Source organism: Plecotus auritus (assembly GCF_963455305.1).
Source record: "Plecotus auritus genome assembly, chromosome: 7".
Classification (NCBI taxonomy): Eukaryota; Metazoa; Chordata; class Mammalia; order Chiroptera; family Vespertilionidae; genus Plecotus; species Plecotus auritus.
In genome coordinates this window covers 46,402,392-46,429,772 of record NC_137774.1, presented here as the reverse complement: position 1 = coordinate 46,429,772, position 27,381 = coordinate 46,402,392, and the positions used below count along the sequence as shown (strand labels likewise).

At 55.1% G+C, this 27,381-nt stretch overlaps 1 protein-coding gene across 2 annotated transcripts in view; it reads right to left on the bottom strand.

Annotated features, from left to right (window-relative positions):
* The window catches only part of NTN1 (netrin 1), a 181,352-nt gene that overhangs the window by 38,371 nt on the left and 115,600 nt on the right, over positions 1-27,381 (bottom strand). For both annotated transcript variants that reach the window (XM_080677886.1, XM_080677887.1), the window contains exons 3-5: positions 23,284-23,472; positions 11,303-11,452; positions 8,080-8,133 (exon numbers count right to left, since the gene is read on the bottom strand). In XM_080677886.1, coding sequence (XP_080534012.1) covers positions 8,080-8,133; positions 11,303-11,452; positions 23,284-23,472 — 393 coding nt within the window. The remainder of the gene's footprint in view (positions 1-8,079; positions 8,134-11,302; positions 11,453-23,283; positions 23,473-27,381) is intronic.

Sequence of the window (27,381 nt, the reverse complement as noted above, 5' to 3'; positions counted from 1 at the left end):
GATTTATGTTGGTTTACAGCATCAAGTAGAAATCTAATTTTAATATTTAAGAATAAATAGCCACTTTCCTCAGCACCATTTACTGATCATGCTTTTCCTCACCAATGTATAATCACAGCTTTACTGTACTAAGTTCCTATATTTATATTTGAGTCTATTTTTGGACTCTCCACTCGGCTTTTGTGATGTCTATTCCTATGCCACTATCACACTCATTTAAATATCCCGTTTATAATATTTTTAAAGTTTGGTAGGGAAAGCCACTCTTTATTGCTCTGGTTTAAAAAAATTATTGGCTATTCTCACTCACTTATTTTTCTAGCTAAATTTAAGAATCATGTCCTATCCAATTGGGGTTTTTGACTAGAATTTTGCTAAACTTAGATTATTTCAAGGAGAAATGACATTTTGCAACTTTAAGTCTTGCCCCTGCCAGACATGGTAAGACCTTCCATTTTTTCCTGGTCTTCTTTAGTGTCCCTTGGGAAATCTTTATCTTTTCTTTTAATATCCATTGGGTACTTTTACTGCTACATTTATTCTGTGTATTTGATTCGCTGCTATTCTAACTGGGCTTTTGTTTCCAGTATCATAAAAATGATGTGCATTCATGGAGCACTTCCTACAGGCCAGATACCCCACCACATGCTCTTTGGTCGCTATGACACTGTTTTGTAACTAGTTATTGCTGATAGATAAGAAAAGTTACGACCTTTATATGTTAATGTTGTAATGGCCTCCCTACAGAATTCTTAGCAATTTCCAGCGATTCTCTGCAGGCTTGTTCTCACCATGCAAGGGCTGTCCGGTGTGAGGGAGCGCCGTGAGCCCTCTCCTTCCCTCCCCCGCTGGTTTACTGGTAGACACTCACTCATTTGCCCTGTCTCGCTTGGCTGCCTTGTGACCAACAGGACAGCTTTGCCAACCGCTCACCATGCCCAGACCCTGTGGCCTCAGCCATGCCTGTCCCACACACCAACCAACCACTCTCAGAGCCTCTTTACCTGGCACCTGCAGAACACGCGGCTTTTAACCTCCATCTCTACCTTGGTTTCGGGTCCCCTGTGAACACGTGAGTTTGTCTTGGTAGAATGTTACCACACAGTCAGCAATAGTAAAACCTTCTCCTACATGGACCAACCAGCATAACTACTGAGAGACAGAATGACACGGAGGTCCACGCCACTCACAGAGGGAGGCCAGGCGCCTCGGCTGGAATCCCAGCGGCGCGCTGTGCACTGGTGCGCACGGACCTCTCTGTGCCTGCTCCCTCCTGTGTGCAATGGGGATAGCCAGGTGCGCCCACCTCCACTGAGTCTTCTCCTCCAGGGCGGAGAAGACTCCATGGCTGATAATTGAGAAGAGTGCTAGCATCATGTAAAAGTCATCTATTCTTCCCTTACCCAGAATCAATTTCTCCTTTATCATGGGTCTGGGTAAATTTCTTCTCAGGATACTAATTAGCTGATGGTCGTTTCCTAAACAGCAGATCCTGGACAGCCTAACATCCTGTTTCACATCACGCTTTGAAGGCCAGGCCGCAGTCCATTACAGACCTCCTCCTTCTAAGTGGCCTGGGATCTCCGCACGATCAGCCATCCCAGCTCCAGCCCCAGTCCCCCCACAGACCCACAGGCCCCTTGCTCCTATGCCAGGAGTACCGAGGCTCCCTCACCTGGGGCTCATGTGACCCCCCAAAAGAGAATAAGGCTGTAGGCGGTGCAGCCAGACCTCTGCTACTTAACACAAGGCCATGGCCACCCTGTGTGCCTGGAGGGCAACGGAGGACACCTGCCATTTCTCGTGTTGGCTGAGCTATCCCTGCTTGGAGGTGGGTGAGGAGGAGCTAAGAGACACCCCCTGCCCTCAGAGTCTTCCAGTGAGCAAAGGGGCAGGAAGGCATGCCCAGGCCCAGTGCTCAGGCTCCGTGGCCACTGCTCTCCACTCCCCCAACGCAACAAGCCAGATTCACGTCACCCTTGGGCTCTGACCACAAGTGCTTGACATCTGAGTCATTTTTAAACACTTTAGTCCAGTGGCATTAGTGAATTCACCATAGCGCCACTGCCTAGTTCCCCAGCTTTTCCCTCCCGCAGGGGAAGCCTGCACTGTCACCCCTCGCCATGCCTCCTTCCTCCCTGGCTCTGGCAACCACAGATCTGATTTCTGTCTCTGGATTTGCTTATTCTGGGCATCTCTATATATAAAAAGGCAATGACTGTGATGACCAAAACAACTGTTTGACCAGTCACCATGCAGTGCTAGCATGGATGCCATAGACACAGGTAAAGTCTGAGTGAACTAAGAATGAACAAGACAAATGCTTGGCTTCACAGAGCTCACACTGTAAGAAGGTTAGGTCAGGGATGAGAATTCAAAATTGCCACCAGCACAGACCTGAGGTGCCGCTTCTCAAAGCGGCCAGAGATACACCTGGTAGCGGACTAGGGGTGTGACTGAAGGGCTGGCGCCGACTGAAGGTGGAGCCATTCTGGATTTCCTAGAGGAGCCAATGGCTGCCTAGGAGGCAGAGCTTTTGAAGCTGACTGGCATAGAAACCAACCAATCAGAACCAAATCTGGTTGAACTGCGAGGAGCCAATGGCTGCCTAGGAGGCGGAGCTTTTGACACTGACTGGCATAGAAACTGACCAATCAGAACCTAATCTGGGTGAACTGCAAAGGCAGAACCTAAGGTGGGGGCTGAGGAGGGTTTTAAGGGCAACAGCTGTTTGATGTAAGGTGTAAGAAAGCAGTTCAATTTTTTAATAACTGGTCCAGATTTAGGGGTTATGTATTTTTGTCTGCCAAGAGCATCTCTGCATGCTGTAAAAGGCTTCCCCCCGCCCCATTTAAGCAATCCTATCCTATATAATCTATCTATACTAATAAAAGGGTAATATGCTAATTAGACTGGGTTGACCAGCCATCTTCCTTCTGGACAAAGCCATGGTGGTGGGGGCCAAGGCAGAGGCAGTTAGGGGCGATCAGGCCAGCAGGGGAGGGCAGTTGGGGTGACTAGGCTGGCAGGGGAGGGCAGTTGGGGGTGACCAGGCTGGCAGGGGAGGGCAGTTGGGGGGCGACCAGGCTGGCAGGGGAGGGCAGTTGGGGGGTGTCCAGGCTGGGAGGGGAGGGCAGTTGGGGGCATTAGGCAGGCAGGCAGGTGAGTGGTTAGGAGCCAGTGGTCCTGGATTGAGAGAGGGATCCCGAATTGGAGAGGGTGCAGGCCAGGCTGAGGGACACCCCACCCCCACCTGTGCACAAATTTCATGCACCGGGCCTCTAGTTTCATATAAATGGGACCATGCACTATGTGGCCTTTTGCATCTGGCCTCTTCCACTCAGCATGATGTTTCCGAGGCTCATCCAAGTCCTAGCACGTGTCAGAACTCCGTTCCTTTAATGACTGGATATTATTCTATTGCATGAAACTGCCACACGGCTTACCCCTTTTCCACTGATGGGTGTTTGGGCTGCTTCCACCTTTTGTCTCTTGTCAAGCATCTGACCTGTAATCCATTTCCAGGCTTCAACTCTCTGCTGGGTTCAGGGTCTAACTTCAGCTGCTGGGAAGGACGTGATGAGGCCACCAGCAGCTTCCACTTAGCGGGCCCTGCACACCTGTCCTCGGGCCGCACCTCCTGCTGCCACCCTGCCTTCCCACCACGGAGCCCGCAGACACCTCAACGCAGTGCGAGACCTCCACACACTGTAGTGTCTGCTTCCCAGGGGGTTCCACTGGGTTGACACTGGGCATGGTAAGCTTTCTTCCTCTTCAGAAATGCTTGCTCTGTCTCCTCTGCCTCTGATGGTCAGTCTCTCCTGCAGCCCCGTGCTGAGGTCTCCACAGGCAGAGGCGCTGGTGAATAGTTACGACCTGGCTCGGGTAGAGTCTGACACTGCTCCCATCCAGTGTCCTCTCCTTTCCGTCCGGCCCCCGGCACCTGGGAAGGCTGCATCCCAGTCTTGCCAGCTCATGTTCCCTCCTCATCACCTATTCCCTGTCCTTGAAAACAAGCTTAACACAAGGACAGTCCAAGCTGCTCCAGGTTGCAAGTCTCTATAAACCCAAGTTTCTTTCATGAAAAAATGGAGGCGCTAAGAGGCCACCAGGTGTAACAACGCTCAGGTGACTGGCCCGAGACTAGGGCCATGGAAGCAGGTTGCAGAAGGCACCACACCACATACCAGTAGGGCAAGTGCCATGAGGAGACGAGGCCCAGAGAGAGGACTAAGACCCTGCGGGGAGGGGTCCCAGGAGTTGGCTCCTTACTCTTGCACCTCCATCCAAAGTCCAGCCTCCACTCAGGAGACAGCAGTGCCCCTTGGCACCAAGGAAGCCAGTGAAAGACCACAGCCTCTCGCCCGGCTGAGAGGCGGCCCTTCCTCCCTCTGTATTTTCGTGTTCCTATGCCTACACTCCATTCCCGGGAGAGCCTGCAGGCAGTGCTGGGTGGAGTCAGCTCACCTGAGCTCCGAGAGCCCGTCATATGCATCTCTTCCCACCTGTATGTTCCATGGCATCAGATAGGGTGTCTGCAACCAGCCACCAGGAGTATTGACACCAGGGAAAGTGGCAAATGCCAGATGTCAGACTCTACCCGAGCCAGGTCGTAACTATTCACCAGCGCCTCTGCCCGTGGAGACCTCAGCACGGGGCTGCAGGAGAGACTGACCATCAGAGGCAGAGGAGACAGAGCAAGCATTTCTGAAGAGGAAGAAAGCTTACCAGGAGAAAGAAGGCCATTCCTACCCTGAGAAGAAGGCAAGAAAGCCCCTCACTTCAACCTGGGGTGCCGGGGGCAGGAAAGAGAAGTCTTTGCATGTCCAAGGCCTCTCAACCAGCAGAGAATCAACCCCAGAGCCCCTGGTCCAAACTGGGACTCATCCCGCTGAGCCAAGTGGCCTCCACGAAGCCAAACAACGTGCGATCAACAACTACACAGAGCTGATGGAGGCCGAGGGAGGGTGGCGCCCTCTTTTAGCCCAGAGGATGAGTGGGTTTGGAATGGGTGGTCCCTCTCTGCCCCTCAGCCCACTACCCTCCTGGGCCCTGGCCCAGACATCCCACAGGCATGGCGTTCCTGCCTCTTGCCCCATGACGGGGCTCTGGCCGCTCAGACAGCAGTGGACAGCATTCCGTACGTGAGCTGGCCCTGCCAGGGGGTGGGTTCAGTGTGAGGTTATGTCCATCAGCTTTCAGGACAAATTCTCGGTTTATTAATTCTCCTCCTTTACACGGGCAAAAGTAAATAAGCTTTTCCCCGGCAGCCTGGCACACAAGCCTTCCCTATTCAAACACTGCAAGAACTGACAGGCTGGGGAGTGCTGTGCTCCGGGCCCGCTCCCCAGGGGCCCCCTGGCCTCCTGCCCACACCATCCCGCCCACCGAGACAAGGCAGCCGTGCGTGGCAGGCCCAGAGTCCAGCACCTGAGGCCCGGGCATGGCCTGGTCCTTGGGTGTGAGCACCAGATCTTGGGCACCCCAGATCACCAGAGAAGGTTCGAAGGGTCTGGTCAAAGTATGAGGATCGCACCTGCTCGTTCAGCCCATCTGTGAGCAAAGTGCTGTGTAAAGTGTGTTTACTGTTTGCTTTCATTTAAAACGTGTTTTTTAAAGGTTTGGAAGAAAGAAAAGAAATAACAGTAACAAAACCAAAAGGAGTCAGAAAGTTAACTAACTAACCAAGAACTGAAAAGGCCTTTCAAAGGAGGATGCTCCATGTGTCTGCAAGCACTCGCTCAGGAATCTTGTCTGGCCAAAGATTGTCGCTTGCTTTACTCCAGCTTCCTGTGGCCGGCACAGACATCTTGGGAGTCGTTTTTCTTTTTCCCTATTTTTGTTCCATTTGCCCATTTCTGATTTGCAAGGGAAAAAGCCAAAACCGCTGCAGGGACTGGGAAAACGGGAGGCAAGAGCGAGATGCTGGTCTGCCTTGGCCTTGGCTGAGCTGTGTGCACAGCCCCAAGAGCTGGGCCAGGTGAGCTCTGAGCGGCTGAGGCCACACCACGGAAGCAGGAGTCAAGACCAGCGAGCGGCAGTGTCGGCTCACCCAGCTGCACTGCCCAGAGCTGGATGGGACATGCCTTCCTCAGCCTCACGCTGGTTCCTGCCTCCCGCCTCCCAGGCCCCCGAGCTGCTTCCTCCTGCAGTTTTTCCTGTGAGTGTCCCTTGCAGCTCGACCAAAGGTGTCTGACGACTCAACCCAATTTCCCAAGACCCATGTCCCTGGCTTTCCCGGGTGTGACCTCGGCAACCCCCTGAAATGCTCTCTGTCCGTTCCTCTCTGGGGGCTGTGCGTTGACTGTGCACATATGCGAGTTTGAAACGTTCTCTCTCAGTTCCCAGCGTATGGCCAGCACTCAAGTCTAGTCTTTATTCTAAGACATTCAGGCAACCACGTGGGTGTGCAAGCCTCCCCCACACCTCCCTGGAGAGGAGGAAGGGGGTCCCCAGAGCTGACACTGATGTTCACATGGGCCACCCATTCCCACTCCTACTCCAAGTGCCAGTGCACAAAAGGCCTGTGGGACCCCAGGACCAGACGCTGGGTACAAGCCTGGCCTGCTCTCCGTGTGGCGCCCCATCCCGCTGGCTCAGAGCCCCCATAACCTCTCTTGTGCCGAGGACTGGTGACAACCATTCTCACAGTATTATCGCCAAATACAAAAATAAAATACATGGGACTCCTGTGGATGGAAAAGGGGCCGCATACTAATCCGGACACACTCAGGGCCCTGCATGGGGGGCCTTACAGACTCAGAGACCGAAAGTAACCACACAGGAAGGTCTGAACATACAAGTCCCAACTCAAAGCGGGTCGTGGCAGGTGGCTACATCCCAGGCCTGTAGCTTCCCTGACAAAGGTCACTCTTTACCTTAGCGGAGCCTGTCTGTCTTTTTGCATCTGTGATAACACACCTTTGAAATGTCAGAGTAACCTCCTTTTCCGGACCCCTCAGGGCACACCACATACCAGACACCATATCACTCTCTTGTCCCCCAAAGCCCTCTCCATGGGTTGTAAGTGCTAACTGCTAACTATCCTGCACCCAGCAATGAAAAGAAGCGTCTCTCCATTTTACTTTGTATCCAGTTCCAGACCTTCCCCACTCTGCTTTCTCCCATCCCTTTAATCTACCACCAGTGGACTTCATGTAACCCCCTTACACCTCCTCCTTTGATCATAATGTATAAAATAAGCTGCAAAACTGCCATTCTCCGAAGCATTTTCTCACTCCGTGGAGATTTTGCTTCCCGGCAAACGTCAGTTTGGCTCAAGTCTATTCCTCTCAGACTTTTTCTTAGGCTGGACGTTCTTTTGTCGACATTACAAAGGAAATGAGTACACTAAAATGCACTTATCCAAACATGTTCAAACCCGAGGTTTACGGGGCAGCCCCGCACCGCATCGCTTCTTTATTAGCGGTTACAGGTTGGGAGGCAGCAGCAGGCCTGGCAGCTCCCATAATTTTGAAGCAACAGTGACCTAAATGGCATTCTGGGATATCTGCACCCACTCTAACGGGGTGAGAAAACACCTGCGACTTCTGCTGGCACCCAGGTCACCAGGCTGCTGACCCTGCTGTGGTTTGTGACCACCTTGGCAACCAAGGAAATGCTCACGTTCAGCGAGAAGAGAGGGACAGTGGCGGTGTGGTTCTCTCCCTGTCCCCACCCCGATTTCTGTGTGCGGCGCCCTGTTCTGTTCTGGTGCTCAGGAAGGCGCTGTCACCTCCTTCCCGGACCTTCTGCAGCCCTGGAAGGGGTTACGCGGCCCCGGTGTTGGGCTCAGGCCGCTTCCTAACTTGGTGGATGAACAAGAGGAGCCACTGTGAGCATCCTGGGCTTGGAGAGAGGCTGGCCCACAGGCACTGATAAACCCCTCTCTTTTATTCTTGGGTGCAGGGTCGGGGGGGGGCTCCCAGAAAAATGCCCTGGGGCTCCATCCTCCTCAGTCCAGCCCGGGTACCACTCATGCCAAATAGCGCCCTGATGGTGGTTCGGATGATTCTGGCCCCTCTAACCCCCTCCCCCTCCCACCCCTCCCAAAGAGACGAGCAGAGGGGGCAAGCCTACCTTCGGGCTCCTCCACGCTGCTGGCTGCAGTGGTGGGCGGTGCCACGGGGATCTCTGCAAGATTCAGGACGGAAGGAAGGGAAAGTGAGGTGAAGAGGTGTTATTTTTGACCTTAGAGAAGGATGAGCACAGCACAGACCCCTCCCAGGTTTCCAGTGTCTCCCTCACCCCCCCACCACCATCACCCCAGCTCTAGGAAAGAATGGTCGGGGAGGAGGAGGCAGCTGGGGGGTGGTGCCCAGGCTCCCTGCCTGTTCTCCTGTGGAAGCTGTCCCTCCACCCGCAGGGATGCCCACACTCCTCGACACTGAGGAGGGACGGGAGTGAGGAGAAGGGAAGCTGGGCTGACCCGCCCTTGAGCCAGGGCCCGGTAGGGGGTGGGGTGTGTGTGTGTGTGTTTCTGCTGGGCCCTTGAGGTGGCAGACAGGGGCTTCCCCAGGCCCCCTGCTCATCTCCATGTGGCTCACTAGGCCTTGCTCACCTCTGACCTCAACTCATGGGGGGGCCGGGAGGTGCCCATGGCAGGGGTGGCACGTAAGGCGGCTGGGAGGTGTCCTACATGTGCAGAAAGGGGTCTGCACCCCTGCCCAGGTTCCCATGGGCACATCTCACCAGCTAGGGCATTGTCTCCGTGGGTAGTAGAGGCCAACAACATGGAAGAAAGAGGGGTCTGTGGAAGTGTGCGCCTCATTGTGGTCACTCCACTTCCACCTAGAGGGGCGGTCAGTTCCCACCTTTGCTCTGCAAAGGGAGGGGTTCAGTTGGTCCCCAGGATGGACCAGGTATCACAGCTGAGGCTTCCTCCTTCTAAATGAGGCCAAACCAGGGACCACAGTCCCTGAGGGGCAGGGACGCCCTGTGGAGTGACCATGTGAACAAGGAGTCAGAGGCCTCCGAGAGCCCTGATGACTCTGGCTACACTCTGACTGTTGGGATAAGACCTCCCTTGGACCCCCAGATCTAGACCAGCTAGGACTGAAGCTGGGCACCTGGGGACACTCAGGCTGGGGGCAAACCTGAGCATCACGGCAGGAACACCTTCAGGGAGAAATGGGCAGAGGAGCCAGCCCTCAACGTGGAGGCAAATCTTGTGCTTGATGGATTTTATCAGCAGCAACAAGTGCTGTCACAGCAGTTCATTAAGAAGCCGACCTTATACCAGGCCCCCCTCTGTCCCTATGAGCTACCTGGTCCCAGCAGAAACACCCCAGAGGGAGCGTCCGCATGGTCCCGCCAATCCTGCATGTCCCCAAACGGAGCTGATGCCGGTGGCCACGGAGCCACACTGGCCTGAGGGCTGGCACCGGGGCGCAGGGGCCTGTGGCTCCCCGAGCTGTGACAGCAGTCCTCGGGTCACTGTCTGGCGCCTGCAGTGGGTGCTCTTGGCAGAACTCATGGGAACCCCGGGAGGGAGACCCAGGTCTTTAGGCTGCTGATGGGCCAGCTCTCCTGGCATCACCTGCCTCAGAGAGGACGGGGCAAGGTACTGAGCATCAGGAAGCGAGAGCCCCCGTTTTCCAGGTCCCTGTCTCTGAGTCTGAAACATCTGCTTCATTGCCGGGTCTGCCCTGGGCGGTGGGAATGTTGGTTCCCGCCGCCTCTGAGCAACCCGACAGCTCCTGACTCCTTTAAAAGGAAGACTGTTTCCTGTGTTCATTCTCCAGATGGCGGCACGGTTTCCGCCCAGCGCTCCAATAGTGGTCACTGCAGCTTCTGGGTAGATGGAGGGACTGCTGAACGCTGGGACACTGGCAGGTAGACACTGTTGTGGAAACCATTTCACCTTGCTCTGCCCCGGTGGGCACTGAACTCAATTTCCTGAGGCTGGGCGCTGGGTCATTGGCTGGCACTGGAAGCTGTTTGGCGCTGCCGGAACCAACCCCGCCCGATGTGTCCTGGAAGGTGTAGGCCACCCCAGCTGGGGCAGGTGAGGTGCAGCCGCCATAGCTCCTGCCTGTGTGTGTGTGTGTGTGTGCCTGTGTGTGCGTGGGCACGCGCGCGTGTGTAGGGTTCCCTAAAAGGTCCATGGGGACCACTCCAAGGACCCCAGGTGCCTTGTGACAGACCAGAAGGGCCACAGGACGCTGACACCCTAAAGCAGGCCAGCCGGCCTCTCCTGTAGAGGCCCAGGTAGAAACAGTTAGATAATACTTCAGGCTCCCGGGTCACAGGTCTATATTGTAACTGCCTGATTCTGTGGTTACGGTTCAAAAACTGCCACAGGCGCCTGTGAACAGCGGGCCCGGCTGGGTCCCCATAAAACTTCCCCTGTGGACACTGAACTGTCCTGTCATTTTCACACGGGAAGAAGCAGTATTCTTCTGTTTTGGTTTCAATCATTTAAAAAGGGTAAACACACACACCCCTTGCAGCAGTATTAACCAGGTGGCGGGAACCTCCTGGCAGGTGTGCCAATGAGCTACACTCCCTGCTCTGGACAGCACACTTGGTCAGGCTCCGCCCTGCGGGCTGGGCTCGGCTCCTCCCTCTGCCCTCCTTCCTGGGGCAGGCCCGTCCTGCACGCCCCAGACCTCACTTCCACCAGGGCTAATCCTCTGCTCACGGCGCCTGTGTGATCCCACCAGTTGTAAAACATGAAGACTGGCTGAGCCAAGGCCCCCTGCCACCTCGTCACTCCTCTCCAAGCTCCAGCAACTAAGGGGTCATGGTTGGCCCGATGGGGCCTCCAGGACCCTCGGGGCTGCTCCCACCCTTCATAACGGTCATGGGAGCCTTCCCAGTTTCCCTCAAAAGTTCTGCGGTGTCGGCCAGGAGCAGGGGGTGTAGGAATTCCCACAGCAGCAGTGGTGGCCTAGGTACAGGTCCTCTGGCTGGGAGGGACAAGGTTTGGAGCCAGATGGGGCTCTGGGGTTTGCCAGGTCTGAGGGAGTCACCAGGGAGGTGTGACCTCCAGGCTGCTGCCCCCACCTGCTCTGCCCACCCACCCAGGTCCAAGGTCAAGGTGGCACATGGAAACAGGACCCAGGCGTAGGAGCAGGCTTGCTTCCCCAACTCATTTTTGGTCAGGACAGACAGCCACAGACAGGCTGGCTCTGCTGCACTCCAGCTGCTTCTGCAAGCACCCCACAGCTTGGGGTCCCACCTGGGGTCCCACTGAGGCAGAGATCGCACCCATGAGCTGTACTTCCTGGATGGCGGGACCTGCCTCCAGAAAGGGCCCTCCACCCGCACCCAAGCCCCCCAGGAGCAGGCGCCCGCGTACTTATGCAGGGGGCGATGGGGGAGCGGCTCTGCTGGTAGCCTTTGGCGCAGCGGTTGCAGGTGATGCCGGTCACGCCATCCTTGCAGGGACACTGGCCGGTGGTTTGGTTGCAGGTTTTGCCAGCAGCACCCACGGGGTGGCAATCGCAGGCTGTGGAGGACACACAACAGGAGGGTCAGAGGGTGGGAAGGGGCCCCGTGCACACCCTCCCCCCCGGGGTCCCTCCCCAGGGAAGACAGGAACGGGGGAGTGGGCCCAGCCAAGCCCACACATTCGGAAGCTCTGAACACCGGCCACCTGCCTACCGGGAAATGGGGACTGAAGATTAGGATACGCGGACTTGAAAGGATGTTCTGGCAGCAGGAAAGCGAAAGTGGGGAGCCCTTCCAAAGGCCAGAGAGAAAGACCCACAATCAAGCATGTTTCCAGGAGCACAAACTCTGACCACGAGTGTAGGAGTCAGACCTGGGAGCTGCCCCTTCTCCCGATGGGTTTGTGCATTCCCATTCCTCCACCCGCCCGCCGCTGGCCCCCACACTCCCCTGCTGACCCTCTGGGTGAGGGGGACAGGGTTTGGAGCCTGATGGGGGAGTCACCAGGAGGTGCGGCCTGCAGGCTGCTGCCCGCACCTGCTCTGCCCAACCGCCAGGATTTGCAGCCGGGCTGAGGCTCAGGCTTCTGGATCCCCAAACCCATAAACTGCAGCAGTGGGAAGAGGCACAGCAATTGTTTAATAAATGTGCAAAGACTGGGAGGTGTGGGAACCCTCCCCCAAGGGTCTCACAGAGGGAATGGCCAAGCGGGGCAGTGACGTGAGGCCCCGTTCTCAGGCCACTGGCCAGCACATGAAGAGCACGCCCATGCCCGTCCTCCTGGTTGCCCATCCTGTCACACTGTATCCTGACGCCCACTCCTGTGCCCTAAGGACCCTATTCCAGCAATGCAGTGGCCAGACAACATTGGGGGGACATCCCACTGCTATGGACTGTTGGTATCTCCCCAAAGTCTTACCTTCAAGCCCTAAACCCCAAATACAATGGTATGAGGAGGTGGGGCCCCTGGGAGGTAATCAGGGTTAATGAGGTCATGAGGGTGGGACCCTCCTGCTGGGATTAGCGCCTTTAAAAGAGGAGGGAGGGAGAGGTCTCCGCAAGCACACAGCAAGGAGGCAGCCACTGCAACCAGGAAGCGGCCCTCCCCAGACACTGACTCTGCGGCACCTGATCTTGGACTTGTCAGCCTCCAGCGGGTGAGAAATACAGAGCTGTTGTCTAAGTCTATGGTGTTTTGTTACAGCAGCCAGAGCTGACTGACACCGACACCTGATGCCTGGGCAAGAACTGCTGCACCCACCAGGCAGGACCTGAGTCCCCACTGTGTCCTGCCCCCGAGGCCAGGCAGTACCCCGAGTGGGCGTGGGAAGGGAAGACAGGAGGAAGGAGAAGTGTTCTGTTTCTCCTCCCCCTCCTCCCTCCACCTCTCTATCCCCCAAGGGCAGTGGGGGCAGGTCTTCATAGAGGCATCCTGCAGCAATTTCAACTGGTGCCACAAGCTGCTCTGGGCTTCTGCTCCAAAGGGGAAAAGTAGCCAAGAAAGTAAGTGGGAGCAGAGCTTCTCCAGGAGCTAACCGGGTTCTCCGGCCAGCTCTGCTCACGGTGAAGGCAGAGTCTGCGATGAAGACGGGCCTCTCCCCGCAGCCCTGGGCCAGGGGGATGGGGAATCCGGAGGAGGAAGGAAGCAGGAGGAGAGCAGGGAGGAGAGGAATATGAGGAGATGTTTGCTGAAGTTGTGTCTGGACATGTGTGGCTTCCCGAAACTCGTGGAGGAGTGGGCTCCTGGTTGTGTGTGCCCCCCTGGCAGGTGAGACGGGGGGGCACAGGCCCGGGACAGAGGCCCTGGGTGCCACGCAGGCGGCTGGTAGACTGGACGCCTGCTCCAGTCTCACCTCTGTAAACAGCAGTGAACCCATCTGTTGGAAACCGATCTTCTTAAACCTACCCTGAATTCAAGTTCATGCCTCACTGTTGTTTTCTTTCCTTCTTGTTTTTGTTTTGTTTGGTTTTACTCGGTAAGAACAGACTGCGCCTCGGTACAAGGTGTGGATGACATGAGGAGGGACGGTTGGAGAACTCGCTGACCTTCCCCTCGGCCTCCATGTCCCCGTGATGGGAAGGGGGCTCACGCGTGGGCGGCATGTCTCAGTTGCCACGTGAAAGCAGAGGGCCACAGCACAGGACCCTGCTGTCCCGAGCTCCTGACATGGCACCAGTTGGATGTGGACCGAGGCTCCCGCCAGCTGACGTCCTGGCCTGCTCACACAAGCTGGCTGGTGAGGCCGAGACGTATGCCAAGAGGCCTCCTCTCCATGTGACCGAACATTGCTGCCTGCGCTGGACTTCAGGACGCTTGGACTTGGCTGACAGAGGTCACCAAAGGCTGCACTCAGGGACTGAAGGGTCCGAGCTAGGTTACCCGCAGGCACCACCATCAGTCCAGGGATCTCCACCGTGGGGTGGAGCTGGCCCAGAGCAGAAGTAGGGGAGCAGTGGGAGGACTGTGACCCTCCCCCGCGACCCCCACAGCTGTGACTTCTCAGCTGCGCCAGCTGAGGTCCGGTGGAGCCGAGGCCACCCTCTGTGCTGCTGGGGCGGCTGTCTGCTGGTTGGAGCGGGCACTTCCCAAGGACCATCCTTTGATTAAAGGAGGGGGTGATTCATCTTGGCTTCCAAATCTTTCTCCCGAGATCTGCAAAGACTCTGACCAGGTGGCCCCGCAGCCTGGTCTAGCGGGAGCAGTGCTCACTGTGGAGGAGGAGCCATCAGGGTCCCACAGAGTGGGGTGGCGGGGTGCTCAGAAAGCCAGCCTGGTCACCTCCAGGGCAGTGGGCCATCAGGAGGGGGGGGAACGCCTCCAACGTAGCGCCTGTGAACACCTATGTGTCCACATTCTCATACAGTCATCAGCTCTGGCCCTCACACCTGCCTGCGACATTGGCACAACCCCCCGGAGGAGGAGACTGCAGACAGGTGGCGAACACTGCAGCTGAGGGAGAAGATGCGGGGGAGGGCTGGTCTCTGAGGGCATCATTGAGGCCCTCACCCTCTCTGGACGCCCCTTCTTCTCATTCTGCAAGGAGAAATTCATGCTCAAAACAGTTGAAACCAAGGCTAGATGGGTTTTGTTATGCGTGGTCAAATACAATCCTAACAGGCAGACTTGCATTGCATTCAAAGTAAGGACTGTTCCCAAAACCCCGTTTATGAGGAAAAGTCTGAATTATCCCTCTGTGCAAAGAGGGGTGTGAGAAAACTGATGGATGATGGCACCTGCAGAGGGTTCTGCTATAGCTTGGGAGGCGGGTATGGAGCAAGCAGTGTCAGAGGAAGGGGCTGAGCAGGGTACCAGGAGGCCCAGGCCCTGACCCTCAGGGAGAGACACGCAGATAGAGGAGCACCTGTGAGCGTGCAGGTGCACGGCGTGGTGGGGAGGGGCAGGCGGAGCTGCAGAGAACGTGGAGCTCAGGTGAGTGGAGCCCTTCTCCTTGGCAGGGGGTCTGGTGAGGGGGCGAGGAGAGCCTCCCTGATATGAGAACTCGGTCAGGCTCAGAAGTCCTCCGCCACGGGAAGCCTATTGAGTTACTCCCGTTTTCCTGGAATCAGCAGCTTCTGTCAGCTGAGGTCAATCCCTTCCACGCAGGCCACCTCGTGTGCACAAGGTCGGCAGCACCTGGCCATGGGTAACGGTCTACCCCAGGCTTTTCCCATCCAGAGGAAGGTGGGACCAGGCGGGAGCTCGGGGCCCTGAGGAGGCAGCAGGATGAGTTTCTCACGAGTGAGGCGGCTAGAGGGCCTCCAGGTACACAGCAGAAGCCCGGCTGTCTTCACACTGGGCCACCGGACAGGGACAGGTGCTCAGGACAGATGCCCATCAGGTTTCAGATGGGCATCAGGAGACCCAGGCCTGGGCCTGTCCTGCCAGTAATTCTGTGTGACCCTGGGTTAGTGCCTCGCTTGCTCTGGCCCGGTGGCTCACCTATTAGGACAGAGGTCTACACTCCCACTAGAGGCACTTCCAACTTAACAGCCTAGGGCTTGGTGTCTGACCCGGGACCATCCCCCACCGCTGCAGGCATGGCAGTGTCCCCACTGAGGGTTCGGGCGATGGCTTGCTCATACTGCCGGACACAGCACGCCTTCCGTCCACACCCACCGGTCGCCCTGCCCCACACCACTGTCCACCGAGTAGTGCCAGGATGTCCTCGCTGAGACTCGGTTTCTCTGCCAGGGAAGAGCAGCACAGCAGGGTTCCCGGAGCCCTGGCGGAGTGACGGGATGGCAGACAGTCCTGACCCCAGGCTGCTGGTCTCTGGCAGTTCCTGTTTCCTCCAGTGTCTGTCCAGGTTCCCTGAGGGCCCACAGCCTCCGTCAGGGGGAGGCGCATGCCCGAGGCTGCCCCTTTCACTGTGGCTCACACAGTGGCCTTTGGGAGCCACCCTGGGCGCCTATGGGAATGTGTCTGGCTGCTTTTCCTGAAGACCTGGATTTAAGGGCCTTTGGGTTCAGGCAGGACCTGCAAATGGCAGTGATCTCAGGACATAGGAGAGGGGAGTGGCCTGGTGCCCAGACTCCTGGAGTAGCTCTAGGCAGGAGGGTGGGAGAGGGAATGGCCACAGACCAAGGAGGGTGGGAGAGGGAATGACCACAGACCACAGCATCGATCCTCACTTCAGACGTCACCAATGGCTGCCACTCAGGCCACCAGCCAGGGGTGAAGGGCAGCTTTGGACCTGAACTCAGACGTCCGGTCCTCAGAGAGGCCCTCCCTGGCCACTTGTAGAGCAGCTCCCCCCACTTGCACTCTCTTTATTTCCTCCCTGTAACTCACCACAATATATAATAATCTTATGTTCTTCTTCTTCTTTATCATCAACCTCCCCCCACATAGAGCAAGCAGGTGCTCCATAAATACTAGTGGAATCAAAGAACAAACTCGGGGCAAATCTGCTGCCCTCTCCCTGGGGAAAGGCTATTTGATTTACCTGTGAGTCTGGAGGAAAGAAGGGGGCGAGCAGGGAAGACCATCCTCAGACCCAGCCTGACCCCAGAGCACCCCCTGCTCCTGCATTCTCCATGCTAACGAGGGAGCGAGGGAGCGAGGAGCACTTCAGTCCACAGATAATCCACAAACCAGCTCAGCTGTCTGTGTCTACCTCCTCACAGCTATGCTTTTCTTTCTCCCAGCAGTTGCTAACGAGGCACAAAAGAATAAATGTTTCAAGTTGTGCGACCTCTCCTCTCCCCTGCCACTCTCGGATCAAGGTGCAGACAGCAGGAAGTAGAAGGGGAGGGGCGCCCCATAATCCCAAACTGGGTTATTTGACCCTCCTGATCTAGTTAACTATAGTCTTCCTGCACCTGATTTACAGCGGAGGGACAGGCTCAGCTCCTGCAGATGGCTCCCCACGGGCGGGGGTGGGGAGTCTGCTCGCACAGGCTCAGGGCAGGCGGGCAGGGGCGGGATCTCTCTTGGCGGCATTTTCACAGCCACGTTTATACACACGGCTTGTCCCCACCTCTCCGCACAGGACCTCCAGGAGCAGCTACCAGAGCAGGGGGTGGGCAAACTTTTTGACTCAAGGGCCACAATGGGTTCTTAAACTGGACCGGAGGGCCGGAACAAAAGCATGGATGGAGTGTTTGTGTGAATATAATATAAATTCAAAGTAAAGGAGCGGAGGGGAGAGCAAGAGAACGGGATAGAACAGCCGGATCTGGCCCGCGGGCCGTAGTTTGTCCACGGCTGTGCCAGACACTCATCTCTGCTGTTTGACTTGTCGTTTTTGCTCCCCAAGCGCGTAAATCCTTTATCCAGAGTGTGCAACAGCCTTCGGACAAATCCTGTGGGAATCTGCCTCCAAGTCCACACGGAGGCTGAGCCCTCCAAAGTGAGAGGCACCCCGCTCACCGAAAGAACTAAGGCAACAGAAGAGCTGAGGGAATCCGTGTGCCTGCTTGTTCTACTTTCCTCTAATTGTACAAATAACCCTGCCAGCTAACAGGTGTGGGGTGACGCACGTGCCAGGAACCTCCTCTATGTCATTTCATTTAATTGCCACCATAATCCTGGGAGGGAGGAGAAACTATTGTTAACCCCATTTTCTGATGAGAAAACTGAGGCACTGAAGAGTACATACATTGCCCAGGGATGGAACTTGAGCCCTGGTCTCAATAACTCCCTGATTTGAAAAGCTATCCACCCCAAGGCTGTTGGCTGGAGCCCACCTGCTGCTCTCCTGGTGACACAGGCTATGTCCCAGGTGAAATGCCCTCCATCAACAGAGGAGCTCAAGGCCAGGGCACTGGGATGAGAGCAACCTTCAGAGGAAGGGCACTGGCACCCAGAAGGGTGAAGAAAGTGGCCAAGGATGACCTGGGGGATGAGACCAAGGGCTGGGCCTGAAGATCCCGTTTTAGCATGGGGCGCTGTGTGGGCTGGGGCGCTGTGTGGGCCCGGGCACAAGAGCAGGGTCTCCTCATTTGTAAAGATCTTGGGAGCAAACAACCTCCGCCTGGTGTCTGCCAGCTTGCCCACGTTCTCAGCTCATAAGCTTCACTGAGGCAGGACAATGTCCTGTTGCACCAGGGACTGATGAAAAGCTTATTTAAAAAGAGCACATGGCGTGTGGAATGTCAAAGCTGGATGGGACTCGGAGACCATAAATCTGAATATGACTCAGAGATGAGAGACTGAGGTCTAGGGAAGTCATGTGACTTCCCACAGGCTTTAAACCTAGAGCCAAATCTGGAGATCAGGATTTCCGACCCTCCACCAACCCCCAGGGACCAGGAGGCCCAGAGGCCACAGTTGGAGGTGAGAGGCCACAGTTGGCGTTGAGTGTGGAGCTTCCACGGGGATGTTCTCATTTCCTCTCTCCCCAGGGGCACTGGCCCTAATTGCACCCTAACACAGTCCACTCCTTGATTGTGGCCTCTGCCCTCTGAGCTGGGAGCTGCTCCAGCCACTGAGTACCTTCCTGCCTAAGGTGACCACCCTTCCCCTGCACCCCTAAAGTGATGATAGGAAATGGAAACGTGGCCTGGGACCCACAGAGTGCAGGGGCACTCCTGATGCTTTTAGGCTTTTGTGGGGTGCATGAACCCTGCCTTAGAGTCAGGAAGGGGTGGGGCCCCAGGTTCCTAGCCCTGCTTTGACTATGATCAAGTCCAGACATACACACGGGTGCACACGCCCAATCCCATGCTCTCACCCGGACACTAGAACTTCAGCTGCTTAGTTAAGCTTCCAGACTCACTTGGCAATATTTAAATTTAAAATTTTTAAATACACAACCCCTCCACCCAGTTTTCATCAAGAGAGCCATTAAAAAAAAAAAAAAAAAGACATTTAAATTCACTGATAATAAGTCTCTCCCCTCAAAAGAATAAACCTGGGGCCTAAGCCGCCTTTCTCAACCCAAGAGCGAGCACTGTCCTCTCTTACTCTCCCACGGCCCTGGTTCTCAGCCTGGGCTACACATTTGACCCATCTTGGGAAGCTTTTCAGGTTCCCAGGACCCACCTGGCCCAGGAATTAAACCAGAATCTCTGGGGGTAGGACTCAGGTGCCAGTATTTTCGAATCTCCAGGAGATTCCAAAGTGCAGCCAAGGGTGAGAACCTCCACACGAGTCAGGGAAAAAATACAGACATCGTCAATAGCTTCTGCAACTTTAAGTGAAGTAACGTATAACAAAACCAATGTTACTAAAGGCGAACTGATATTAACCAGTGAAGTTCCTACAGTATCTCATCCACCTTATAACAAAACAACATGGAAGGAGATGATGTTATTCAAGGACCTGCTGTACTGAGGATGCCCTGATGTGAAGGGAAAGGAGAGAAATGGAAAGCTACACACAGTGGGAAGGGAGCCAAGGGCCGGCCCAAGGCACTTGCTTCTTCCCCAACCCCTGGCAGAGCGGCAGGGGGTGGATGGGAGCAGCAGGTGTGCGCTGGCCAGGAGAGAGGACCCACATTCCTCTGCTCCCACCGCCTGCATCTTCTGAGGACGTGCACCTTCCCAGCAGCCGGCATTCAGCAGTGTGGACCTTGGACTTGAAGGGGGCAGGGCAGAGAGTGAAAGAAACAGGCTGCTCAGTGAGATGGAACGAAGCCCTTTGTGCAGGATGCTAGATGTGGTGGTTAATTTCTTAATTCTCATCGCGATGCGGTTCACGGGAGACTCCTGGAATGTCTTTATCCATCACAGATGGTTTGGGAAGATGATAAATTAATATCATTTAAATGGGGGCCTGGCTGAAATAGTTAAATGGCAACGTCTTCTTTGCTGGCTCCAAAGAGAAAGCGCCCCCCAGTCCATAAAGAAGACAAATGGTAAACAAAACCCCCTATCGTTTGACAGATTCCAGGATGCGTATCATTCACAAACCATTCTGGGGAGAAAAGAGAAATTCATCTCGTCTGACTTTGTATAGGACAACAGCCCACGCCATAATGAGGCCTTCCCGGGGCTGTGAAATCGCGCTGAATAGCCGGAGAGTGCAGCCGCCTGTTCCCCGGGCATGTTTATTACAGCCCTTTGTATGCGCCAGCCCTGCCAGCCCTGGCTTGGTTCTAAACCACTGGAGAGGAGAAAGCACCCAACAAATTTGTTGCTACGAAACTTCCCAGATGGGGGACTGCATAATAACGTTTGGAATCGAATGCCCTTGCTCCACACTGTTCTTGTCTGGGTCCACCCCTGCTCTAGACTGAACACGGTTGGGAGTCAGCCAATCTCCAGGAGTGTATGGGTGGCCTCAGCCCCCCTGCCGGGCTCCTCCCAGGCCCTGGGAAGTCAGGCGGTAAAGAGGGCCCTGATGCCATTCCTCAGGTCAACTGCCAACCTGAGTCAAGAGCCACGGCCAGTTGTCTCAGTTCCCCCGGAAAATGCATCGGAAACAGAGCAAAGGAGGAGGCATGCAGCCTTCACCTGAGGGCTGGGCCCAGGCTCCCTGAGGTCAATCCCAGGAGGCCAGGGCATGGGGGTAGCTCCTCAGCGACAAGGTTTTTGGAAGCTTCTGAGAGCAAACCCTGGGAGATCAAAATACTGGGCCAAATGCTTCCGCCAAAGGAATCACTTCCTTAAACCATCCAGCCCTGGGAAGGCAAAACAGCAGGCTCCCTGGAGGTGACGAAGAGACCTCCATCTACAGATCTCAAGGGTGCACATCCCCCGCCAGCATCTCGGCTCCTGCAGCTGGTTCCTGACAAGATTGCAGTGCCTCTCTTTGCTGAGAAGTATCCTGAGAGGCAACTGAGGATTCAAAGTTCCCACATGCCCTACGGGGATGACATCAGGAAAAGAAGAGCAGAGGGGGGAACATGGAACCGTCAGGTCACATTCTTCTTGCTCAGCACTCAGAGAGCAGTTCTTCCAGGCAGTGGCTTTTCACCACGCATGAAGCCCTTCGGGTAATACTTTTCCTCACCAATCAGTGTTAGGACCGGCCATGTAGCATTTTCCCTCACCAATCAGGTGGCAGGATCCTGAAAGCATTGTTTTTCCTCACCAATCAGGACACACTGAGAGTCCCGCCCTTTCCTGTCACTTTTCCCCAATAGAATATGCAGGAATCCTTCTGAGCAGAATCCATCCATCCATTCCTCCTCCTCTGTGGGTTCTTCTCCCTGTGCTCCTACCAAGACGGGCAGCTGCTGTCCAGGGCTTGAGAGGGAACATACAGCCACCATGGCTGGCCACAGCATTTGAAATAAGACAGGGCTACACCCTTGCCTGCCTGCATTTGTTCCCTGGAAGCTGGGTGTCTACACAACATTTAACCAGGTGGTAGAGCCCCAGAGGATGACCTGCAGGTCACAGAATCCTGTGGCTTCTTGACATCTCACTCGAAGTGGCCTTATCCCTCCCCACTGCAACAGAGGAGAGGAGGGGCAGGCAAATGGCAAGACGGCCAAGATGCTCCTTCCTGTCTCTCCAGGGGACACACCTCCCCTGCTCTGACAGCAGAAACTGACACCCAGACCGTCTCACCCACCGGCAAATTTCTCCATTTATCCAGCTGAGTGGCCACTTTTGATCAAAATTTGTTGGCCAAATCCCCAAGATATCTGTGTGCAAGCAGCTGTTTGTAAGACCTTGGCTTCAATTTCTTCTGTCAATGAAATACAATGAACACTGGGGCATAGGTGAAGGAGTTGGATTACCTTCCAATTATGTTCTCTGACAACCCAAAGCCCTCACTCCCTGGTCATGTCCCTGCTCATGCCTTCCTGCCACTGCAGGCCTTTTTTGGGTCCCTTTGCCCAGGCCACTTTCTTAGTCCCTGCTCGAGTCTCCTGGGGGGGGGGAGGGTGGTTCTCACCTGGATGAGTTGTTGTTTGATGTGGAAATAACCCAACTACCCTTATGCTTACGTTTCTCTTGACAACCACCAGAGGCAGCCTTCAGTCCACAGATCTGAAAGAGGAGCTCTCTTGGAGCCACCTGTTCATTTGGAATCGAAGGGATTTCTTCCGGAAGATGCAGACTGGGAACCTGCTTTGTTTTTGTTGGTTTGTGGGGTTTTTTTTTGTGTGTGTAGTTTTTTTTGTTTGTTTGTTTTTAAGAAAAGTGTTTCATACAAGCAAGGCCAGCTTCACTGGCCACATGCTCATAAGGTCACATGCTTGTTTGAAGCTCTGCTGTTGCCATTTTGAAATCCTTAGTAATTCCTGAACAAGAAGCCCTGTATTTCCTTTCTTTTATGTGTGTGTGTGTGTGTGTGTGTGTGTGTGTGTGTGTGTCATTGATTGCAGAGAGGAAAAGAGAGGGCGAGATAGAAACATCAATAATGAGAGAGAATCATTGATCGGCTGCCTCCTGCACTCCCCCTACTGGGGAAGGAGCCCGAAACCCAGGCATGTGCCCTGACCAGGAATTGAACAGCGACCTCCTGGTTCATAGGTGGACGCTCAACCACTGAGTCACACCGGCCGGGCACGAAGCCCTGTGTTTTCATTTTGCACGGGGCCTGCAGATCGTGTAGTTGTCCTGCGGACCAGTGCCCAACATCTGGTGGATTTCCTGTTGAGAAGATGATACTCTGGCTTCATCCAAAGGCTAAGCAGTGGCCACAGAAGGATTTCTCTGCTGTAGCTCATCATCTGGGCTCGAGTCTGCCATGGCTGGGGTTTCTCAAGTGTCCCCCAAGAGCCCTCAGAGATATCATCTTGGGAAGCCATGCTCACAGCAAGCCCTGGCTCCAGGCTCCAAATTCTGGACCCAAAGAGCCCTGATTCCTGGAATTCCCAGAAGCTAATGTGGGGTGGGGCTCACTTCTCCCCCAATATCTGCAATTCCCTGGCTTTTCATCAGCTCTTCTGAGCCATCTCACCATTGCTTCGTTTGTGTCCGTGGGAGAAAACAAACACAGAACGTTACCATTAGTGCTTGCTTCAGTGGACGAAAATAGTCTCCATCTCACTTTCATGGTTTGTCCTGAGCAGTAAAGCTACTTGCAGGTAGATGAAATGCTCCTCCTGCGACCCTGCCCCCGAAGCAGCGCTGTCTGTCTGGGCGAGCTGGGGGTGGGGCAGGAGGGGCATGCAACATCCAAAGAAATCCGTCTGCCTGGTTTTGGTAAAATAGAGTCCTTTGTGCGATGGTAAGCCCGGTGAACCTGACCCCCGCCCTGTGGTATGCGGCACACCTGTGCGAGGGACAAGCAGCTGGGAGGGGGCGGGGCGACCTGCACCCTCGCAAAGATCACACCTCCTTTCTTCTCCTCCGAGTCATTTCTGCATCGCTCCTTTGTTTGGGCCTACACCTCCAAATGCCAGGGAGGCCGTGCGTGCGTGCGTGCGTGCGTGCGGGCAGGCCCGTGTATGATCATGGACAAAAGCAATAGGAAAGGAGAAGCACCGAGGAAAGAGAGGGGGCAGGGTGCTGGAGGGTGCCCGAGGCCCCGCCCCCACCGCCTACCTTTGCAGGCCTTCCGGTGGGTGATGGGCTTGCCCATGTCGCGGTAGTAGCCCTCCTTGCAGTAGTGGCAGTGGCGGCCGGCCGTGTTGTGGCGGCAGTTGAGGCAGACGCCCCCGCTCTTGCGCCCCGACAGCTTGTAGAGCTCCATGTTGAAGCGGCAGCGCCGGGCATGCAGGTTGCAGCTGCAGGCTGTGGAGGGGCAGGGAGAGCGTCAGGAAGGGGCACCTGGGGGCTGGAGACTGCCCCCAAGACCCTTCTCCACCGCAGGCCGGCGAGGCAGTCTTTTCCAGAGAGCTTCTCCTAGGCTCCCGTTTCACCCACACAGGCTTCTGGACCACCTTGCAGTGCCTGCACCACGGGGAGATTTCCTTTCCCTCGGCACCGGCCCACCATACACACTCGGGGTGGGAGGGGACCTGGCATCTCCTTATGCCCAAATCCCGCTTGCCTAGGGCTGTATTGTGCCTCCCCCATCCAAATGCTACCCTAACCCCGGGACCTCAGAATGTGACCTCTTTGGAGATAGGGCTTGAAAGAGGTGGTTACGTTAAAATGAGGCGGTGAGGGCGGGCCCTCATCCAATCTGACTGGTGTCCTGGGAAGAGGAAGTGTGGCCACGGAGCCAGACACCAGGGCACACACACACAGAGGAAAGACCAAGTGAGGAACAGGGAGAAGGTGGCACCTGCAAGCCACCTGCCGCCCGGGACCGCAGCCTTCCTTCCGCCCACCCTCTCCCTCTACTGGTCCCTACCTGCTCCTCAGGGTTCAGTACCCTTTCCCTTGTTCACCCCTCACAGCCACAGGACCACCTCTGCACTCCTGACTCCCAAATCCATGAAATCAGCTTCGACTTTGGGGTCCACACTGGGACCCAGAGGTGAGTCCTCCAAATCCATTCACTGCTCCCGGGCTGCCAGACCGCAGCCCGTCTGCCTCCTGAGCTGAGCCCTCTAGGCCAGTGGTCGGCAAACTCATTAGTTAATAGAGCCAAATATCGACAGTACAACGACTGAAATTTCTTTTGAGAGAAATTTTAAACTTAAACTTCTTCTAACGCCACTTCTTCAAAATAGACTTGCCCAGGCCGTGGTATTTTGTGGAAGAGCCACACGCAAGGGGCCAAAGAGCCGCATGTGGCTTGCGAGCTGCGGTTTGCCAACCACTGCTCTAGGCTGTTCTCAGAACAGGAGCTCTAAGTATCTGAGGATGCCCTTTCCCTACTGAACTCTTTCAATGGCTCCCAGGTTTTTCTCTGTATAAAATCGAAGTCATTTCACACAGCCTCGAGGGCTCTCGATGCGCTGATTCTGCTTCCACTTCTCGCTCTTAAGCTCCATCAAACTTGCTTCAGTCTAGACTCGCCCTGTGTGAGGACCCCCTGCCTGCCCCCACTATGACTTTCCTTGCCTCTGAGGACCCTCTTCTCCCAAGCCCCCTCCTCATCTGCCTGCAACCTGCTCACCCTCCATGTACTGGTCTCAACTGTCACCTCCACCAGCCTGGCTTAGGCAAGAGGGCCATGGGCTCCCCAGGCATCGGCACAGCCCCCACAGCCCTCCCTCCTCATGCCACCCTGGGAAGTGCGCTGCCTGCCTTCCCCCTTAGGTCTCTGATGCCAAGATAACTTCAGCTTAGATCCGCCCGATCTTGCTCACCCTGTAACATAATTTGCCCTGCTTTTGGGCTAAGCTTGTTTTAAATGGCATTTTATGTAGTTTCTAAGGAAAGACGTGTTTAATGCCAGATATTTGAAAAACAAAAGCAGAAAGGAAAAAACTGCACTCAAATTTCCATCGACTGCTGCTAACACGGGTTCCGTCCTCGCAGACTTGAATGAACACTTTTGCTCAGCTGTGGAGCTGCTTAATTCTGCAGACACGGATCACACGTGTGCATCTCAGGCTCGTGGCTTCATTCCTCATAATGGTGAACATTTTTTAGTGTGAGACAACGTTCTTCATGATTTTGAAAGCCTGTCTAGTCCACCACTGTCCGGACGCGTGTAATGGGGCCGCCTGGATCTGCAGTGGGTGCATTTAAGCTCAGGGCCTCCCCGGGTTGGTTGGGTGGCTGGGTTGCTTCCAGTTTTTTCACTATTATAAACAACACACCGATAACCACCTTCGCACTCACAAAATGTTACTCTTATCTGATGACGGCTGTCTAGTAAGTTTCTCAAGACAGACTTGGTAGTTAGATTTGGGGTCTACTTTTTTTAACTTGGGATCCAAATGGCCAAATTCCCCTCAAAAAAGGCTTCCACTCCCATCAGCAGGATATGAGAGCTCCTATTGGACACACCCTTGAAACGAATAATAATATGCATTTGGTATCAGCATTCATTTTTTTTAAAAAATCTTTGCCAATTCGTGTGGAAAACACACACACACACGATTTTAATTTGCATGTCTTTGATTGCCAGTGATGCTAAACGTTTCTCCATGTTTGTTTTCCTATTTATACTTCACGTTTTGTGCATTGCCTGTTCATGCCATTTGCCTAGTTTTCAAACAAGGCGTTGTTTTTCCCACCATGTCTAGCGCTCTTAAATATGATGGATGAAAAACCATTTGTCCTTTCTACTATATAAGCCGCCAATATTTTTACCAGTTTCTTATTAAGGTATTACTTTTGTGGTTTTCACAAAATATCTGCTCCTTTAATTTTTTCTGTGATGTCATAATAAGCTTCTTTAAATGTTCTGCCCGGAGTCACCCTCCCCATCATGCACCCATTCGTCACTTGATTTACATGTTGGGATGGCCAAGTGCTTTAGAGGAGGCTCAGTGGGGAGACAGAAAGCAGCTCACGCCTGACGTCTGGAAGCAGCGGGACACACGAAGCCAGGGGAGGCCTCCTGAGAGCTTTGCAAGCTCCCTCAGCACCCCAGTCTTCGGGGCTGAGCTCAACTAAGTATAAAGAGAGAAGCCACAGCCCCCAGCACTGGGGGTCATGGTGCATACACAAGTTCATGGTGCATACACCAGTCCAGGATGACAGGGAGCTTCTCAGCGTGGTTAAGTGACCTACCAGCCCGGGACCACCAAGCCAGTAAACGGGGGACCTGGGACTGGAACCCAGGTCTTCGGGCTCCTGGTCCACTGCCCCCATGGAGAGGACTGCGCCACTGGAAGGAAGAACAGCTGGGCCTAGACTACAGCCTGGAAGGGAGGCTTTCCTACCAGACAGAAGGCACAGGGCCTGGCACACCTGCCCAGGGACAGGGATCTGGAAAGATCACCCAGACCTCACTCCCTCGGCCTCTCATCCTGGGAAAGGCCTCAGGGGCAGCGTCTTCTTGTTCCTTCTTGGAGGCAGTTGCTAATCCTGTGTCCTCCTCTGTCAGGATGGCTCCAGCTGCCCCCACGCCCCCAACAGGACCACCCCAGCCTCTGAGCCCCTGCTGGGAGCGCAGCCCGCACCCCCACCCCGACTCCCACTCCCACCCTGAGGAAAACCTTGGGCTGGTTTCTCCCTTCCATAGGCACCTTACACCAACAAAAGGTTCTTCAAACAACTGGTCACACAAAAGAAAACTCAGAGGCTGAACATCAAAAGGCAGGGCTCCCCCAACCCCACCCCACCCCACCCCCACCCCTCGTCTTGGAGCTCTCAGGGGACATCAAGTGGCAATTGCCCACGCTCAACCTTCTGCAAAGTATTTTACAGCTTGTTTTCTTTTCTCTTTGTTTTATTTTCTCTGCACAAATGGAAAAATGCATCAGGCAAAGCAGCTCACATCTGGATCCTCCCGCTGCTCCACACAGAGATGCCACCCCACTCCCAACCTGTCCCCAGCCCCTTTCTCAGAGACACCTTAATCCCTTGCGCCTTCCTGTTTACCTCCTGCCTCTCTGCGAGGCAAAAATATTGGGTATTAGTTTCATTATCAGATTTCAAGGCGGGAAGGAAAGGGCAGCTTTGTGAGCACAGAGAGGTCAGCCCCAGGGAGAAGGGTGGGGGCTGGGGCAGCACAACTTCTGAGGAACCTGCACAGGCTGCCCTGTGAGGCGCTGCGTCCTGTGCAGGGGTCGCCCAACCACCCTGAGCTCTATGCCCCCTCACCTGTCATGTGGGGATCACCAAGGATACATC